This window comes from Schistocerca nitens, chromosome 5 (genome assembly GCF_023898315.1).
Source record: "Schistocerca nitens isolate TAMUIC-IGC-003100 chromosome 5, iqSchNite1.1, whole genome shotgun sequence".
Taxonomy (NCBI): domain Eukaryota; kingdom Metazoa; phylum Arthropoda; class Insecta; order Orthoptera; family Acrididae; genus Schistocerca; species Schistocerca nitens.
Genome location: NC_064618.1, coordinates 228470933 through 228491109, shown reverse-complemented (window position 1 = coordinate 228491109; position 20177 = coordinate 228470933). Strand labels below are relative to the sequence as shown.

Sequence of the window (20177 nt, the reverse complement as noted above, 5' to 3'; positions counted from 1 at the left end):
AAGTCAAATATTTAACACATTAATACATTTGCAAAGCAATTAGACGTTTAAAGTTGTTTTATACACGGGAATTTGATTTTACTCTTATAATATGCTGCAGGTTTCTTTTAAAAGGACAGATCACACCTTGTCTATAAGAAGGAGACCATAAGTGATTGACAAAACTGCCATTCTGTATCATTGACATGCATGTGTTTTAGAATCAAAGAACATATTCTGATCTCAAAGGTAAGGGAGTATCTCAGACAGAATCACCTCCTTCATGCCAGCCAACCAGAATGGATTCCAAAAACATCATGTGAAACCCAACACGTGCTTTTCTTCCATGACATCCTGGATGCCATAGATCAAGGAACTCGGGGTGATGCAATATTTCTTAACTTCTGAAAAATATTTTACTTGGTACCACACCAACATTTATTAACAAAAGTACAGTTATATGGGGTAGCAAAAGATAAAAATTGTGTGTGACTTGATAATTGCTTGTTTGGCAGGACACAGCACGTTATCTTCAATGGATAATCATTGACAGGAGTAAAAGTAACGTCAGGAGTGCCCCAGGGAAGTATGTTCGGACTGTTGTTGTTTATATTCTTTATTAATAAACTGGCAGACAGTATTAATAGTAATGCAGACTTTTGCAGATGATGCAGGTATCTATAATGAAAAACTGCGTGAAAAAGCTGTATGAATATTCAGATCAATCTTGATAAGATTTCAGAGTAGTTCAAAGACTAGCAACTCGTTCTAAGTGTTCAGAAATGTAAAATTGTGCAATTCACACAACATAAAAACATAATATCCTACCATATCAACGAGCCACAATGAAGTCAGTCTCACATGCGTGCCCCCCCCCCCCCCCCCCCCCAACACACACACGAATACCTAGGAGTAATAATTTGTTGAGATATGGAATAGAATGGTCACATAAGTTCAGTTACAGATGGAAAAAGTAACAGACTTCAGTTCATTGGTAGGATGCTGAGATAATCAGCCTACAGAGGAGACTGCTTACAAAACGCTCAAGCAAACTGTCCTATAACATTGCTCAAGTGTGTGGAATCCATACCAAATAAACTGACAGAGGATATTTAATGTATACAAACAACTACAGCATGAAAGATCACAGGTTTGTTTGTCTCACAGGGCAGTGTCACAGAAATGATGAAAAAGTTGAATTGTCAGGCACTTGAAAATAGATACCTATTATCCCTTAAAGCCTATTTACAAAGTTTCAAAAATGAATATTAAGGGATAGTATAGGGATTCATATTGTAAATGATAATTGTTTACTATGTACCACAGTGGTGTAAGGGCATCTGAGATGAACAATTCGATATAAAACACTTGTGGTCTATTAAGCCACATTGATCTACAAAAGCCATTTAAGTTACAGCGTAGCAGCGCTACATAAGATTTTTAATATACTCTTGCTCTCTTACACAACCATCATTCGTTAACATTAGTAAGTTAACTGTTTCTGAGAGGGAAGTGAAAGGAAAAGCCTTCCGATTGTTTTTCCACTTTGATCTAAACTTAACCCTTACAATCACAGTTGCCTCGTAGTAAGAAAACCAGATAAACAAATTGATGTAATTGTTAATTCTGTGCTGTCAAAATTCACATAATTGTGGGATAACATTTACACAAATGTTAATTTTACAGCTTGTAAGCATACAAAGAAGCCAGTGTCATAAGTGGGTGAGAGCATGTTAAAAATCTTGCATGCTGCAAGTGCATTAAAGCTTAAGTGACTTTTGTAGGCCTGTAGTGATTCGAGTATTTCTGTGTAAATTCTAAAACCACTCGGCCTTCTACCATCTTGCACACACGATATTCTAGACTGAAAGTATGGCCAATAGCAGTGTATTTTTCATTTCTAAAATGTGTGTGCTCTGAATTCATGTATCCTTTAATGTGAGTTCTTGTAACAAAGTTGCAAAATAGGACTTTCTGAAGAATGTAGTTAAGAACTTTCTTATCTACAAGTGTGGGATGTTAGAATCCTACCCACTGCATCATATGTTTGTGTGTGCAGGCTTAAAGTCAATCATGAGAAGAAAATAGACATGATGGTCGAATGGCACTGACAAGTGCTTGTTGGGCAATCCATAGACTTTTAGAGGATGAATCATGGAGTTTTTAGGCAGCTCTGTGCCTATTGTATCATTGACTATTGTTATATGAGAGAAGAACAGTTCAAAAGGTAATTTTGTAGACTCTTAATCCAGCCTTGTTAGAGGGAAGACCTATTTTATGATTCATGTGAAATAGAGTCATGGTTATTAAGCCAACTCTTTTATAAATGTAATTAAATTTGTTTCTGACATTGGATGGAGCAAGTGAAGTCGTATATGTATGAGGAAAGTGAGAATTTTATTCTGTATGGAGTTCAAATATACCATTGGTTGACGAAAAGTAAAGTTCACGTATCTATTTATTTCACGAGTAGAGAGAGAGGCTTAACTATTTCTGTACCTAGCATCATTCTATGGAGAAGAAGTCAAGAGAGTTTTCCAGCAGCCAGCAAAGAAGATCGGCTGCGAATCTCAAGTAAGTCACCTCGTATAAAAGAAGTGGGAAGTTTGTACATCTACTTCACACTTTAAATTGGCATCAAAAACATTAGAGACCAACCTGAGGTTGCTTCCAGGTTTGATAGACCACAAGTGTCTTGTATCAAATTGTTCATCAACACCCTTACAACACAGTGGTATGTAGTAAACATTTATCATTTAACCTGCCGTGAACTGCAACCTTTTACATTTCTGAACATGTAGATCAAGTTGCTAATCTTTGCACCATGTTGAAATCTTATCAAGATCTGACTGTATATTTATGGAGCTTCTTTCAGATAGTACTTCATTAAAGACAACTTCATCATCTGCAAAAAGCTGGATTTTGCTATTAATATTGTCTGCAAGCTTGTTGACATTCAACATGAACAGCCAGGGTCCCAGCACACTTCCCTGGGGCACACCCGAAATTACTTCTACGTCTGACGATGACTCTCCATCCAAGATAACATGCTGTGTCCTCCCTACCAAAAAATCCTCAATCCAGTCATGAATTTCACTTGATACATCATATGATCGTACTTTTGACAATAAGTGTGGATATGAGACTGAAATCAAGAAGTACTGCATCTACCTGATTGCTTGATTCAAAGCTTTCAGTATGTCATATGAGAAAAGTGCAAGTTAGGTTTCACATGATCGATGTTTTCGAAGCCCATGCTGGTTGGTGTCAAGGAGGTCATTCTTTTCAGGATATTTCATTAGGTTTTAGCTCAGAATATGTTCTAAGATTCTACAACCAATCGATGTCAGGGGCATTGGACAGTGGTTTTGTGGGTCACTTCTACTATCCTTTTTGTAGACGGGTGTGACCTGTGCCTTTTTCCAAGAACTGGGCATGGTTCTTTGTTTGAGGGGCCTATGATAGATTGAAATTAGAAGAGGGGCTAACTCAGGCACAAATTCATATAGAATCTGACAGGGATTCCATCAAGCCCTGGAGCTTTGTTCAATTTTAACGATTTCAGCTGTTTCTCAACACTGCTGATGCTAATATTTATTCCATTCATCTTTTCAAGGATCTTGGGGATTATTGCTACTCTTCCCTTTAATACCTTAGTCAAAACATATTAATTAAGCCTGCTGTGTTTGTGTTTTCTGTTTTGATGCTGTAGAAATTTGAGTTATTATAGGAATGTTTGGCTGCCTGGGTCCCCGCTACCATTTTTAATGTTTTGATACAGTGAGCATGATATTGTCATTCCATTTAATGATATTTGAAAATGAGTTCTTTGAAGCTGAAGTTCGTATTTGTGATTATTAAATTATGAATATTGTGTATTAGAGAATTATATAATAATATATGTTGGATATATATAATTTGAGTTTTCTCCACGGGAATACTATTTGTAAGGAAAAGTTTTAGTTTTCTACCATTGGTTCAGAGAAATGAAAGATGTAGTTTATTTCCTGGCATCTGTTATTGAGCAAATTTCCTCAGGTTTTCTAGCATGCTTCTTCAGCCCAGCAACTGTATATCTTTCTTTATCCAAACTAACTAGTTGTTTTATTTATCAGTAAAAGAGAGACGCACGTCTCATGCACACATGACTGCCACCTCCAGCAATTCAGACTAAAATACCATTCCGGCCCGAGTTGCTGGAGTTGGCAGGTGTGTGTGTGTGTGTGTGTGTGTGTGTGTGTGTGTGTGTGTGTGTGTGTGTGTGTGTGTTTTATTGATGTAGGCTGCGGCCTAAAGCTTTTTGTATGTTTCTTTTAATGGTGCCTGACTGAAACTAATGTGTCTTCTTTATGGTAAGTAGCGATCTGTCTTTTCCTACATTGTTAATATTCCTACTAGGATTTCCATTGCTTGGAGTTGTTTTATTTAACATACATAATAGCAGAATATAATTCACCAGCATTCCTCTTTGCAGCATGAAGAAGCACAGGAAGAAAATGGAAAAGAAGGAAATAGACAGTGCTTGAAAATGTGCAACTATGAATTGGAACTGACTGATGGTTGGTACAGCATTGGGTGCACTGTTGATATGGAAATGTGTCACTTAATAGAAGCAGGCCGTGTTGCAGTTGGTACTAAGCTAGTAACCCACAGTGCAGAGCTGGTCAACTGTGAACAGCCTTGTTCACCATTGGAGGTAAATACTGAAGCAATTTAAAATATAGCCCAGTGTTGTTGTTGCTTTCAAAAGTTTTGCATCAGTTGTTGAAAGTGTCTTTTGTATCGACAGTGAAAATATTTTTAGTTCAATAGTTGTGCATATTTCAGTACTGCCATTACTTCTTGTTGAAGGAGGTAAATAGAATTAACAGAACACATTCAATTTTGTACACAGAATGTTAGAGTAATTTTTGTAATGCGGTTCTGTTCTAAGAAAGAATGATGAACAAATTATAAACACATCAAATGTTATAGTGCACTAGTATCTAGTTACACAGTTACTGACCCAAAACTAAAAGTTAGTACAATATTCAGAATGTTGGAGCGACATGTAGAGATGTATATGACTGGGGTGCAGAATGTGAGATATATAAAGAGCAGAAGAGTTGTGCTCATTGATGCATAGGCAGAACAGGAATCTAAGACATTAAATTTGATAAAAAATTGAAATTTCTTAAATTCATCAAATAGAACATGCATGAACATATCCACTGATGTCCCCTATGAAGTACCAGAAATGGGGCAAATCGTGTAAGAAGTGAATTGTGGCTTATAAAAGGTAGTCAGAAACAGTTTAAAAATCTTATAAGGGTGTTGCAGGGTAGATTAGTCTGAGAAATAACTGTTGATAAAAAAAAAAAAAAAAGGATACGTGCACCATTTTTTATTTAATTAGTATTAAAATCAGCCAATCAAGTCATTGTGCACTCAAATTCAAGCAGCTTGTCAGCAACAGTGTTGGCAGACATGTTCTTCATTTCGTTTCCTCAAAAGGAACAAGAGAACAATACAATTATCACTTCATCACAGCTGTGAGAAATGTGTGTTATGCCTACTTCCATCATTATCTTTACGCACCTCTTTCCTTGTAAATTTACATTTAAACAAACACTTTCGACACAATCAGCTGCACAAATAAGGAGTTCTGCTACACAAGCTGACACCATTAACACCAGTTGTTCTCATAGCAAGAAGGTGGTCCCAAGACTACTGAGCTGTTTTCTCAGGTTGTACCCTTGCTACCGGTCAGTGTCCAATGTTTGTACCATTCTACTGTTCGATTTGAGGAAACCAAATGAAGAACATGTTGGCACACTATTTGAATTTGTGCATGCAAAGACCTGATTGGCCAACTTTCATGCTAATTATATCGGAAACAGTACAGCGTATCAAATTTATTCTTATCAATTGTTTCTCAACACAACCTACCCTGAAACACCCATACAAGCTTTTCAGTCTTGTATAACACAGATGTTCCTTTAAGATCACTCAATCTAGGTGACATATTTATCATTACAAGATCTGTATGATGCCAAAGACTTTGTTTACCATTTACCACATAAATAGAAACTCATAGCCCGGTTTTCAATGAGAGAGTAATTTTTGTACTACCTGCAACTATCTTGACTTTTATAACATATACACAGTTAGAATAAGTGGTATGGGAACCAGAATGTCCTCACTTGCCAGCCTTCTTTTGGGATGCAATAATATGAATCTTGCTAAGTTCCAGAAAATGTGATTTATTCATCTCATGATGTTAATTTACTAACCATTTGATTAGCGTATGGTTAACACACAAAAATGTGTTTTATTAGTTTAATTTAGCTATCTGTGTGTTCCATTGATCACAATTTTGATCCCTCATTATGATGTGTAAGAAGTTATTATTATAACACAATTTCTCGGTAAAAGATATGTCAAAATCTTGACCATTTTACATAACTCTCCTTCCTTCTCCTCCCCCCCCTCCCCCCCCCCCCCCCCCCCCCCACACACACACACCACGCTATTACATATCCAGAGTTTTTCCACAGTGTACAAGGGTTTGTTTGAAGTTAATTTTATTTTCTGTTAAATCATTTGTGTCACTGGGCAGATTGTTAAAGATTTTTACTGCTGAATACCTCAATCCTCTCTCTGCCATTCTGCCATGCTAAGGCAGGATGATGGATAACGTATGTCATGTCTCCTCTTATGGTTATATTCATGAATATTAGTGCCATTTCCAAACTGCAATTGTTCATTGACTACGAACGTTGTGAGGGAGTAAATATACTGTGAGGATATTGTCAGTATGCCCGGATGTATAAAGAGCTGTCTACTAGACATTGTATTTACATCTACATCTACATGGTTATTCTGCAGTTCACAATTAAGTGCCTGGCAGAGGGTTCTTCGAACCACCTTTAAGTTATTTCTCTGCTCTTCCATTCTCAAAAAGTGTGCGGAGAAATTAACACACACGTTTTTCGGTGCACACTGTTTTCTCTTACATTATTATGATGATCATTTCTCCCTATGTAGGTGGGTGCCAGCAAAATATTCTCATACTCTGAGGAGCAAGTTGGTTATTGAAATTTTGTGAGGAAGTCCTGCTGCAGCAAAACATGCCTCTGTTTTAATGACTGCCACCCCAGATTGTGTATCATACCCGTGGCACTCTCTCCCTTACTTTGTGATAATACAAAATGAGCTGCCCTTCTGTGAACTTTTTCAATATCCTCCGTCAATCCCATCTGATGCGTATCCTATACCATATAGATAAACATATTTTCTAAGTGTTGTGCCAGTAAATCATAGTCTATGGTTTGCTTTCCCTAACTGAAATTCAGCGGATTATTTTTTTAGTGCACACTTTTCATGATTTAGAGCCAGTTGCCACCTTTTGCCCCATACGGATATCTTGCCTAAATCATTTTGCAATTTGTTTTGATCATCTGATTACTTTACATGATGGTAAATGACATCATCCTCTGCAAACAATGTAAGAGGGCTGCTCAGATTGTCTCCTAAATTGTTTACTTAGATCAGGAACATCACAGGGCCTATGACACTTCCTGGGGGATTGCCAAATATTACTTCTGTTTCTCTCAATGACTTTCCATCAGTTATTGTGAACTGTGACCTCTCTGACAGGAAATCTTGACTCCCGGTCACACAACTGAGACAATACTCCTTAGGCACTCAATTTAATTAGAAATCATTTGTGAAGAATAGTATCAGAAGCATTCTGGAAATCTAAAAATATGGAATCAATTTGAGATTCCCTGTCCATGGCACTTTTTACTTTGTGAGAATAAAGAGCTAGTTGTGTTTCACTAGAATGATATTTTCTGAATCCGTGTTGGCTATTTGTCAATAAATAGTTTTCTTTGAGGTGATTCATAATGTTTGAGCACAGTATATGTTCAAAAATCCTGCTGCAAATTATTAGTTAGTGATGTGGGCCTGTAATTCAGCATATTACTGCTCTTTGCTTTCTTTGGTATCGGTGTGACTTGTGAAACTTTCCAGTCTTTGGGTATGGATCTTTCATGAAGCAAGCAGTTGCATACAATTGCTAAGTATGGAGCTATTTTATTGGCATACTCTGAAAGGAATCTGATTGGTCTACAGTCTGGACTAGAAGCCTTGCCCTTTGTAAGTCTTTTAAGCTGCTTCGCTACACTGAGAATATGTACTTCTAAGTTACACAAGTTGGCAGTTGTTCTCAATTCAAATTCTGGAATATTTACTTCATCTTCTTTTGTGAAGGAATTTCAGAAAACTATGTTTAGTAACTCTGCTTTCTTTATAGGGCACTGTAGAGTCAACACCGGAAATTATCATTATTACATGCTGTTGTACAACAACACTTTTTCCTCCAATGACAAGTAAACCAAGAATATTATACTAAAAGATATTAGTGAACATAACAGGGGAAAGTAAATATGCTGTTTGACATTTTCATCTCAAAAATGTGATACTACACAGACTGCAAAAGTTACACAGCTTAGACACTAAAGAAGGTACACTGATGAGGAAAAATATTGGAACCAGCTGCTTAATTGTGTGTTGCTTCACCTTTGGAACATAATACAGCAGTGTTTCTGCATTGCATGAATTCAACAAGTCCATGGTAGCTCTGGAGGCATGTGGCAGTAGATGTCGGTGCTCAGGTCGCAATAGCATCCCACATGTCTACCATCAGGGTCAGATCAGGTGATTTTGGTGGCCAAGACATCAACACAAGTTCGCTATCATGCTCCTTAAACCACTGTAGCATGAATGTAGCCTTATGACATGGACAGTTATTCTGCTGGAAGATGCCATTATCGACAAAATATCAAGCATGAAGAGATGCAGGTGGAATGCAACAATATTCACATAGCTCACAGCTGTCATAGTGCCTTCGATTATGACCTGAGGTCCCACCAGAGCACAGGTTAATGCCTCCCATAGAATAGTCTTGGCCCCACCAGCTTGTTTCTGGCACAGTGCGTGTTTCGAGCAGCCATTCACCTAGATGATGGGATATCCATTGGCCTCTTGTCACAAGTAACGTGATTCATTTGACCAGCAGCTAGTTTCCATTGATCCACGGTCTAATCTTGATGATCCTATGGCCAACTGTAATAGTAATTGGTAACATCATTGATCAACATTGAGATCAATTAGGTTCATATGGTGCATAACGCCATATTCTGCAATGTGCATTGAGTAGTGTGCTCAGAAGCACTTGGGCATGCTCTAGCATTGTATTCTGTAATCACATCTGCTACAGATCACCGTGTATCCTGCTTTACAGAGCAGGCCTCCACATTCGTGTTCTGTGATGAGGCATGGATGCACAACACCTTGTCGCCTACTCATGGGTTCACCATGCTTCAACTTTTTCCATAGATGCTCATGGCAGTAGCAAATGAATGCTGACCAAATCTGCCTTTCCAAGATTCTCGTTTTCCAGGTGTTAGTGCCTAACAATCCACCCTTTGTCAAAGTCACTTATGTCAGTGGATTTCACCCTTTGCGGCTCATACTGTCACTAGAATGATTCCTCATTCATCCCTGCTTCACTGAAATACTTACCTTACCAAGTCGTGAGCCTACAATGCCACCAGATGGCATTCTTTCTCGTGATAGGCAGCGGTCATAATGTTTGGGCTCATCGGTGTATGTAACATATGGCTTTCTTTTCAGGTTCTTACTTACATCTACATGATTACTCCACATTTCAAACTGAAGCATTTGACATAGTGTTCATAGAACCACATTCAGATTTTCGTTCAACTGTTCCACTCTCTAATAAAGCCTAGTTTACACGACGACACTACGTTCCATGGAACTGTGCTACATGCCAAGTGCGGCAGGTGATTGAGTGATTTGTTGGTGAAACTAAATGATTTTGGACTGTTCCAAATTCAGTGATACTAACTGCATGAGTAGTGTGGTTAGGTGTGTCAGTAGAGAGTAAACAAATTGGAATATGAAGTGGAGAATGGAGAAAATTGTTTGCTTTTTGGATATCTATGCTATGAATAGATGTTTGTGGGATTTTAATGATGTTGACCACAAAAACAATTAGCAACATGTTGTTGCACTGGAACTGGTCATATGTAATCTGAACAAGGATAGGTTGGCAATATCTGAGCTTCAGAACAAAATTCATTCAGTTAAGAATACACATGCAGATTCATTAAGAAAAATACATGTAAGTAAAATATTTGGCTATGGAACACCTTATGACTACAAAACTAAAGTCGCACAGTTTGCACTGGCCAACTGAAGTCCCATGGTTTGAGTTGGCCAATTACTTCTTAAAGAAAAGGAAAGTTGTTGATAGGGGAAAGGCTACCCAAATTTGAAAAGCTGAGTTCTTTATTCAGTATTCATTTATTTAAAATGTCAGAGCAGTGCTTCCCATTCACAAATTGTAGTACATTGTAGTACATTTTGAACTTCAAAATCTTACCACTGTTCATATCCATCTGCAAGAAGGTAATTTGCACACCATTCTCTACTAAATGCGGTCTCCCCCCCCCCCCCTCCCCCCCGCCCCCCAACCTCCTCTCCACCCCCAACATTTTTGCTTCTCCATGTTGCTGGCTGATAAACTCCATTATTAACACACTACTGGTCTATTAGCTGTACTTGTGCGTATTATTGGGGCACTGTATTGCGAGTCGCACTTGTAGCCCTGACAACTTTGTCAGCTATATGTAGATGTAATGGAACTGGATTTTCATACTTGTGAAATTTGGAAACCAGAATTCCAAACGCATTTCCTACTACATGGCAAGCTATAGTCCGTCTTTGAAACTCGGTGGACCGTGCCATGACAAAGATTTAATTAAATATGGTGTTAATCGAAATGAGAGTCATTACCAAGTAAAACTAAATCTTCTAGTAGGCCGAGAATTCTGGACTGTTCCGCATGAAATCCAATTACAGTGTCTTGCTTCCGTAATATAGTATTAACTCCGTTTAGAAGAAATATAAATTGTTCTGGTGTCATTCTGAGTTGATTAAAATAACTTCTAGGGTCTTCCACTACCATTTCCTTCAGCCAGGTTGCTGAGCATCTGAACTGATGTCTTTTCTTTACACAGTCGTGAACCCAAACATGTTTCCTATTTCTTTTCTTATGCAGCAGTTTCACACAAACATGCATTAACTCTGCAGCAACTTGTGCAGCTGCCAAAACTTTCATTTTAGACATGACTATGGCATTCACAAAAGGACAAAACTGAGATGTGCGGTGGTGACGCTGTGACTACTGCCATGTACAAAACCACTTGTGAGCAACTCATGCCATGTAACAAGTGGCACAACACAGTGTTTTCCTGTAAACTAGTCTGAACACATAGAAAACATAAACACCTAAATCTTTCCATGCAAGCTATGATTTCTCTTGATTTATCACAATGGTCATTTCTCCCTAGCTAGATCCAATTCAATAAAATGTCTTGTCATTCAGAGAAAAAAGTTGGCCATTATAATTTTGTGAACGATATTGCCACAATGAAAAGTGCCTTTGCTTCAGTGATTGCCTCCGCGCCGTGCTTTCATATCCCTGACACTCTGTCCTTTATTACATAATAATACAAAATGAGCTGACCTTCTCTGAACTTTTTTTTATGTCCTCTGTCAATCCAATTTGCACACAGCAATAATCCTTAAAGAGGACTGACAAGCGTAGTGTAGGCAGTCTGTTTGTTATATTTGTTGCATCTTTTAAATGTTGCACCAATAAAATAGAGTCTTTAGTTAACTTTCTCCACAACTTATTCTGTGCAATAGTTCCAATTTATGTTGTTCATTATTGTAATCCGTAGGTATTTAACTGTATCAACAGTCTTTCACTCTGTGTGATATGTCATGTAATTGAAATGTAACAGAATATCTTTAGTCTAATGGGGAGGATCTCACTCTTTGTATTGTCCAGAGTCAACTGCCACCTTTTGAACCATGCAGATAACTTGTCTAAACTATTTTTTAATTGGTTTACAATCTTCTAATGACTTACAAGGTGATGAATGACAGTATAATCTGCAAACAATCTAGAAAAGCTGTTCAGATTGTGTCTTAAATCATTTACATAGATTAAAAGCAGCATAGGGCCTTCCTTGGTTAGCCTCATATATATTTTTGGTTTCATTACTTGAGTGCTTATCATTTACTACAAACAGTGGCTTTCTGGCAGGAAAAAATTAAACCAGTTGCACATCTAAGACAATACTCCATAGACACACAATTTTGTCTGACATTTTCAGCTTCCCTGTCTTTAGCTACAGATCTATCTTTAGGTTGGTGACAGATTTGCCTGTAAGTGATTTCTATGAAATGTATTGCTATCGGTGCTTCGGAAATCCAAATTGAGACTGACTAAACATCTTATTTTGGAGAGGTATGCTATGATTCTTGTACACACAGTTCTTTCCTTTACCTTCAAAAAGGAAGTAAGTAGTGAGACTGATCGATAATTGTCAATGGCAGTCTCACTACCTTCTTTAGAGAATCTACTTTTGCTACATATTTATTTTTGTGACTTATTTTAATTTATGCCATTTTGAATAATACTCCCACAACTTTACTAACCTGGCTCATGAGATGTTCTGAGTTAATCTGTTAAGCTGCAATCATGTTTCCAAGCTATCAGATGTGTTAATGATACATTAAGGTTTTTACCGTTTCGTGATTTTCATTTAATTCAGATGTATCATCTGCTACATAATTGTAATGGTCTAATAACTGGTGTTGATTGTGACATTTCTTCACTTCTAATGTAATTGTTTTGTAGGCAGGACCCAATGTTAGATTAAAAATCCATACAAATTCAACAAGAAGAGCACGCTGGGATTGCAGACTTGGGTTCTGTAGACAGCCTGGTCCTTTGCCTGTCTCTCTCAGTTCACTGAAACCTGCTGGTGGTGTCATCAGTTGTGTTACTGCTGTAATTGCTCGAGTCTATCCTGTTGTATATATGGAAAAGGGCCCTGATGGAAAGGCAGGTAAGATAAAGGAGTTTCATTGGTCTGAAGGAAATTAGCAAAACTGGCTTACCTTGATCATTTTTTCTGTGTTTATATTCACATATTAGCTTGTTATTATTCAGAGTGAACAAGAAGGTTGTACAAAAAAAGCATGCTAGGAGCAGATTTATCTTGTATCTCTTTGAAAAGTATTAATTTACAATTAAAGGAAGAGCAACAAAAAGTTTTACACAACATAATAACCAGCAGAGACAGGTACACCAACAGTGGCATTTATAAAATAACTACTCCCACGTATCACTTTACAGAGAGGCAGAGTTCCTGGTCAGTACTAGGCTGGCCTAACTGACAAACAGAAGTTGAACAAAACTAAAATGTATGTGTATGTAAGGAGAGCAATGAAAAAAGCTTGCAATGACTTTGAAAGCAAATTTTTTGCCAACCAATCTCATTAGAAACTCTAGAAGTTTTGGTCTTCCATAAAACCAGTAAGCAGTTCAAAATTGTCTATTCAGTCACTTGGTGACCATACTGGTACTGAAATCCGAAATCGTTTCACTACATGGCCCCTCCTTTCAATCATCGCACATATGCTGAAATGGCAAATTTAGAGATAAATTATCATGGAATAAAAAGGCAAATACAATTTCTTAGTAGCGGAAAGCCATCAGGACCAGATAAGATACCCTTAAGATTCTACAGAGACTATACAAAATAACTTGTTCCCCTTCCAGCAACAGTTTATTGTAAGTTGCTGGAGCAACAGAGGGAAAAAATGTCAGGTCCTTCTTGTTTTCAAGAACGGTTGTAAGACAGACGCACACAATTATTGGCCTATATCACTGACATCAGTCTGTTGTAGAATTGTGTGACATGTTTTATGCTCACATATTATGACATTTTTGGAGACCAAATATCTCCTGCATAAAGATGAACATGGATTCTGCAAACAGAGATCATGTGAAACTCAGCTCACTCTGTTCCTCCATGAGATTCCCGTACTGTAGGCATCAGTTATCAGATTGATTCAGTGTTCCTTGACTTCAGGAAGGTATTTGATACAGTCCCACACTGCCGTTTAGTTGGGGGGGGAGGTGGGGTCATACAGGCTTACTGGCTATCGGACCAGATTTGTGATTGGATGCAGGACTTCCTTGAAGATAGAACTGAGCATGCTGCTTTTAATGAAACAATACCAACAAATGTAAAGGTTATTTCAGGAGTACCCCAACGAAATATGATTGTACTCTTACTGCTTATATTATAGATAAATGATGTAGTAGATAACATCAGAAGCTCCATATGCCGGTTCTCTGGTGATGCATTTATCTATAAGATAGTGTAGTAACATCAAAAGAAGTCCTGCAGAGAATTGATGCATGTTTGCAGGGACTGGCGGTTGATTCTGAATGTGAATAGAAGTAGCATATTGTGCATACAAGGGAGAAGAAATCCACTGCTGTACAACTACACTATTAATGACAAACTGCTAGAACAACTACTTCTGTAAAATGTCTTGGAGTAAATATATGGGGCAATGTTAAGTGGGATGACCATATAAAATAAATAATAGGAAAAGCAGATACCAGACTGAGATTCATAGGAAGAATCTTAAAGAAATGTAACTTGTCCACGAAAGAAGTGGCTTACAAAACCTTTGTTCACCCAATTCTTGAGTATTGCTCATGTGTCTGAGATGCTTACAAGGTTGGATTAATAGACGAGATGGACAATGTCCAACAAATAGTGGTTCATTTTGTCATGTGATTTAATCGGTGTGAGAATGTTATGGAGATGGTCAACAAACTCAAGTGGCAGATGCTACAAGAGGTATTGTGCGTGAAGTAGAGGTATAATATTGACATTCCGAGAGAGTTTGTTCAATGAGCAGTTAGACAACTTATTACTTTCTCCCACATATGCCCTGTGAAAACACCACAATGAGAAAATTCGAGAAATTAGAACCAATACAGAAGTTTACAGACAACCGTTCCTCCCAAGCACCCTTGGCGAATGGAAGAGGGAAGGGGAGCTCAATTAGTGCTACTAGAATGTACACTCCACCTCACACCATTGTATCACTTCCAGAGTATAGATATAGAAGTACTTATCTTGAGGAGGCTAAACGCAAATATAGTACATTCCCCATTATTTGGAGTGAATGTGGGGCAGAAGATACACAAATAATCGAGAAACAGGAATGTTCGAGATATTTTCAAACAATGTATTTGGGATAACATCTACTGGACAGGTAGTAGCATCTGCAGCCAACACCTGCACAAACTCAGATGCGGCTCAACACTGTTGATCTGGCTTAGTGTCTGCCACTGCACCTAGTGACTGGCAACTCACACTGCCAGTCCCTGGCCTGCGACACCTGTGCCCCCCCTCCCTCCCCCCTTTCTCCCTCCTCCCCTCTAAAACCTGCCCAAATAAGCCACAAATCAGATAATTCACACTTGAATAATCGGGAGTACACTGCACTCATTTTAAAAAGATTTCTTTATGTTGGTAGACTCCTATAAAAGTGGAAAACCTAATCATAGCATTTGAAACTACTAGTTCCTTTTCCATGGAGGATATAAGGATGGGATAAGAGATACGCACTTGTGAGGAGGAGGGGAAACAAGGATGATAAAAAAAATTACAGACTGATATCACAAACATCAGCCTATTGCAGGATGCTGGAGGATGTTTGGACCTTGAAGATTTCCTGAAGAAAAAGAAGCTTCTTTGAAAGATTCAGCACAGATACGCTTGGGTGAAACACAGCTTACTTTATTAACACACAATATCTGGCAGCAAAAAGTAAGTTCAGACTTCCAAAAGGCATTCAACACTGTAGCCACAATGTTGAATAGTAATCAGGATATGATGATACGGAATAACTTCACAGATATGCGATCGGCTCAATAATGTTTTTATTAATAGAACACAGTATGTTATACTGTAAGGCAAATTATCACCAGGAATGAAGGTAGAATTGGGTATGTCCCAAGAAATTGCAATAGAACCAATACACATATGAGTATGTGATTTATCAGGCAGGATCAACAGACCTGCAGATTGTTTGTTGTTGATGCTGCTGTTGACAAGAAAGTATTGTTGTTAGACTATTATAAAGAAATGCAGAACTAATTGAATGAAGTTCCTGCTTGGTGTCATGATATCAGCTCTCTTTAAATACAGATAAATGGAAGATAATGCCTGTAAGAATCCCATGATATCTGTGTTTATCTCATCATTGAAGTGTTTACGGAATGAGGTGGTGCAGTGATTAACATGCTTTCAGGAGCACAGTGCTTCATATCCACATCCAGCCATTCAGATTTAGGGTTTCCGTGATTTCCCTAAATTGCTCCAGGTAAATGCCACGGTGGTTCCTTTGAAACGGGTTATGGCCAATTTCCCCGTCCTTTTGTAATCTGGGCTTGTGCTCTATCTCAAATGACCACAATGTCGATAGGACATTAAACTCTAATCTTCCTTCCTTCCTTTTTCGAGTGTTGAGATGTAATAGTAAAGAAGTGATATGAAATCAGATGAATATGTAAAATCTATAGTAGGGAGGGCAAATGAAAGACATAGATTTGTTTGAGATTCTGGGTCAGTGCAGTGCTTCTGTAAACCAAACTGCCTAGAAGCACTACTACTGCTCTAGAATTTGGAGTCCTTATCAAGGAGGCATGACAGCAGACATCGAATTAGTTGAGTGTAAAGTTTACTACACAGCCTCAGCATTTGAGTTCTTGCTGACACATACTTGATTGATTCAATAGTTGGTGGTGTCATAATAAACATTCAGTATCATAACTCATTATTTCAACACCACACACACAAAGCCCGGAGATAACATAGCATGTTTGTTTCAGTATGAACCACAGTTATGCTTGTCCTATAAATGTGACCTCCGTATCTGAGCAGTCACTGCGTGTGACTACTTTGCCGAGGATCCGGGTTCAGTTTCCCATACTGCCGAGGATTTTTCATTAGTGGGATGACTACAACACTTAATGCACCCATTCTTGTGAAGCCAATTCAGGAGCTATTTGAAAGAAGAAAAGTAGCTCCAAGGTATGGAAAGTAGATGACAGTCAGGAATCTAGTGTGCTGACCCTTTGCCACTCCATACTGCTTGAAAATAAAGTTGATGATGTATGGCAGAGAATAACATGGTGGCCGGTTGACATCATGTGGTCCTTTGGACATGATGGTGGAGATCCCCCCCTCCCCTGCAAGTGAAGAAAGCAAGATTCATGGACAATGTAATGGCTTGTTATTTCTTTTTCTTCGCTTCTAGAGCACACATTGCAACCAAAGTCAGAGGAGGTAAAATTGTAACTGCAGTACAGCTTCACAAACTTTTTGTAAGACTCTCAACATTAAAAAATAATTAAAAAACATTTACTTTGCGGCCTCTTATTCCATCATGACACTTTCTCTTCTTAGAGTAGCCAAAATACTAGCATTACTTAGGCTTTCAGAACCCAGATACTTTTGTGTTTACTTTACAGCTTAGATCTAGTGCAACAGGATTCCATTTTCTTAGTTTTAGTCACAAGAAGCAAATATGTGGGCTTTTATTTATGGAGACCTCACTTTCTATATTAAATGGCAGGCATGTATACAAACTTTGAGAGTTATTTGAGAAGATGCAAGTCTAAGTTTCTGGAAAAGTGGGAATTAGTATTACTTCTTTACAACTTTGGAGACCCCCCCCCCCCCCCCCCTGCTCCCCACATCTTCTAATGTAAGGTTAATGTTAATATTTATTTTGCAGGCTAATTAATAATAGATGGCAGGGGAAGAAAGACTGGTGAAGACTGGTGAAAAAGGAGCCAGGAATGGCTACAGTCTATCGGTTATTTCATTCCTCAAATAGGATTTGTGTGTCATCACTAATAAAAAAAGTAATTTTCACCCTTTTTGTACCACTTTGCTTAAGCTGTACGACCACTAGAGAGTTAAGTCACCATTATTAGATGAAGTTGATTAGATGAAGTGGGTTTGGTGGGTTTCATTGATTGAAGTGGACAAACTCGGCCACCTAACAATGCAAAACATGTACAAACTTCAACGACCTTGTTAGATATACTGGTGGGGTGTTGTTAAGGAGGGCAGTTTGGTGTATGGCCTAGAAAATTCATCTCTTTACTTATTGACCACCACCCAAGCCACCCTTAGTTGTACTATTCAGTTTATTGTTTATATTTCACACAATTAACATAAACATTTAAAATTAATTTGCGAAGAACTGCTCACAGTATTTAGTGTAACATTTTTTTGAGTATGCAATATTTGTAGAATTGGAATCCAACTGCTTCAAAATTTGTTTGCAGATGCAGATAACTGCTCCTCAATCTTTCTGCATGTTACCAAATAATGTGTGCAAGCTCACTTCATTTGTAATGTAAGCATACACGTTGTGAGATTCTATGCAGTTTTACAAATAATTTGTAGAGGTGACTATTTCAAAACAAATTCTGGTACCATCACTTTTCTACTAGCTAGTGGTTCAGTAACTAATTAGTATGAGGCCACAAGCTGATAAATTACTAACAAGTCTTCCAATGTTGTTTCAGAATTTTATTCAGCAAAACAAGAGGCACTTCGTGCTTCAAAACGAGAGCGACAGTGGCAAGAGCATATAGAAAAACTATACAGCCAGGAACGTGCACAATTGAGTCAGATAGAATGGTTCAGTGCCTGCAGCCAACAGAGTAAAAGCAAAGGGAAGAATAAACAACACGTAACAACTCCTACGCGACAACAGTTAGCTGCTGCTACAAGCGCTGAAGACCTTTGCCAGTTACTTTTCAATGCACCTGATCCAGCGTCACTTCAGGTATATGAATTTAGCTTGAAATTTAAGACGTAAATCTCATGTGTATACCTTTGTTATAAGCAAGTAATTTGATCAAAATAGATAAATTAACACGACAACAGAAACTCCTGGATGTATGTATGGAATGTCATGAGTTAGACAACAATTTGCGATACAGAATCATGTGACCAGACAACACACACTTGCACATGTACAATTTTATATTGCTTCAGTAAATAAAATACAGGCATGTGCATCATTGCAATTAATATTAATCTGAGCTGATGACCTACTAACAGACTCTATCAAACACAATGTCCTCAGTGCTGAGATGATATCACATGAGAGAATGGTCCTCATGAAGGATCTATTACTGTTCCTGATGTATATAATTCACATAATTAAATAACAATAGCTTTCCTCTGAGACTGTTTCGCACACATAATCTAAAATACAGAAAACAATACACACAAATAGATATCTTTGACAACAGAATATGTCACTGGTGATATATGGCACACTTAGTGTCACTCATAAAAATGTGAGGTCGTGCTGGAAATCAGTAAAAATTAATACATCATCTCCATAAACACCTGTGAAAAATTCTATGAGGGCACTAAAATATAATGTACGTAGGTACTAGACAATCTAACACAAAATTATAAACATCTCCCAAATAACATTCCTTACAGTCTGTAGCATATAATGTAATGTAGTCCACCTCCAGTAGCTGAGTGGTCAGCACGACAGAATGTCAATCCTAGGGGCCCGGGCTCGATTCCCGGCTGGGTCGGAGATTTTCTCCGCTCAGGGACTGGGTGTTGTGTTGTCCTAATCATCATCATTTCATCCCCATCGTTGCACAAGTCGCCGAAGTGGCATCAAATTGAAAGACTTGCACCTGGCGAACAGTCTACCAGACGGGAGGCCCTAGTCACACGACATTTTTTTTAATGTTGTGTAACTCCTGACAGTAACAGTGAGTTTCTAGCTCGATGCTGGTCTGAAAAAATAAAAATATGAAAACCAAGCAGTAGTTTTGTGTTGATATATACAAATGACAATGTTTATTTATGACATGAAGGCAGCATGATACCATGAATACAGAACAACAGAAAATTGTTGTAAATGATGGAACTGTTGCAGTTGGCTTTAGCATAATCAAGTGCAAAGCATCTATGCGTATGACAAAATCCTATGTCTTCATTCACCAACAGAAATAATCAATAGTCAGAACAAACCTGCAATATTCAGATACAGTATTTGCTAGGAAGACATCAAAGCAATTCATAGCTGGCTGGTAGCTTTCTTACCGGTAGGTTTGAACAACAAGTAAATGTTACAGAGATGCTTTGGGAACTCAAATAGGAATGCCAGGAGTTTTCAAGAAACACTATTTA

The 20177-nt window shown here is 38.0% G+C and overlaps 1 protein-coding gene across 1 annotated transcript in view; it reads left to right on the top strand.

The window, feature by feature from the left end:
* The window catches only part of LOC126260214 (breast cancer type 2 susceptibility protein-like), a 169494-nt gene that overhangs the window by 86003 nt on the left and 63314 nt on the right, over positions 1-20177 (top strand). The window contains exons 6-8 of the mRNA XM_049957510.1: positions 4454-4675; positions 12761-12971; positions 18536-18798. Coding sequence (XP_049813467.1) covers positions 4454-4675; positions 12761-12971; positions 18536-18798 — 696 coding nt within the window. The remainder of the gene's footprint in view (positions 1-4453; positions 4676-12760; positions 12972-18535; positions 18799-20177) is intronic.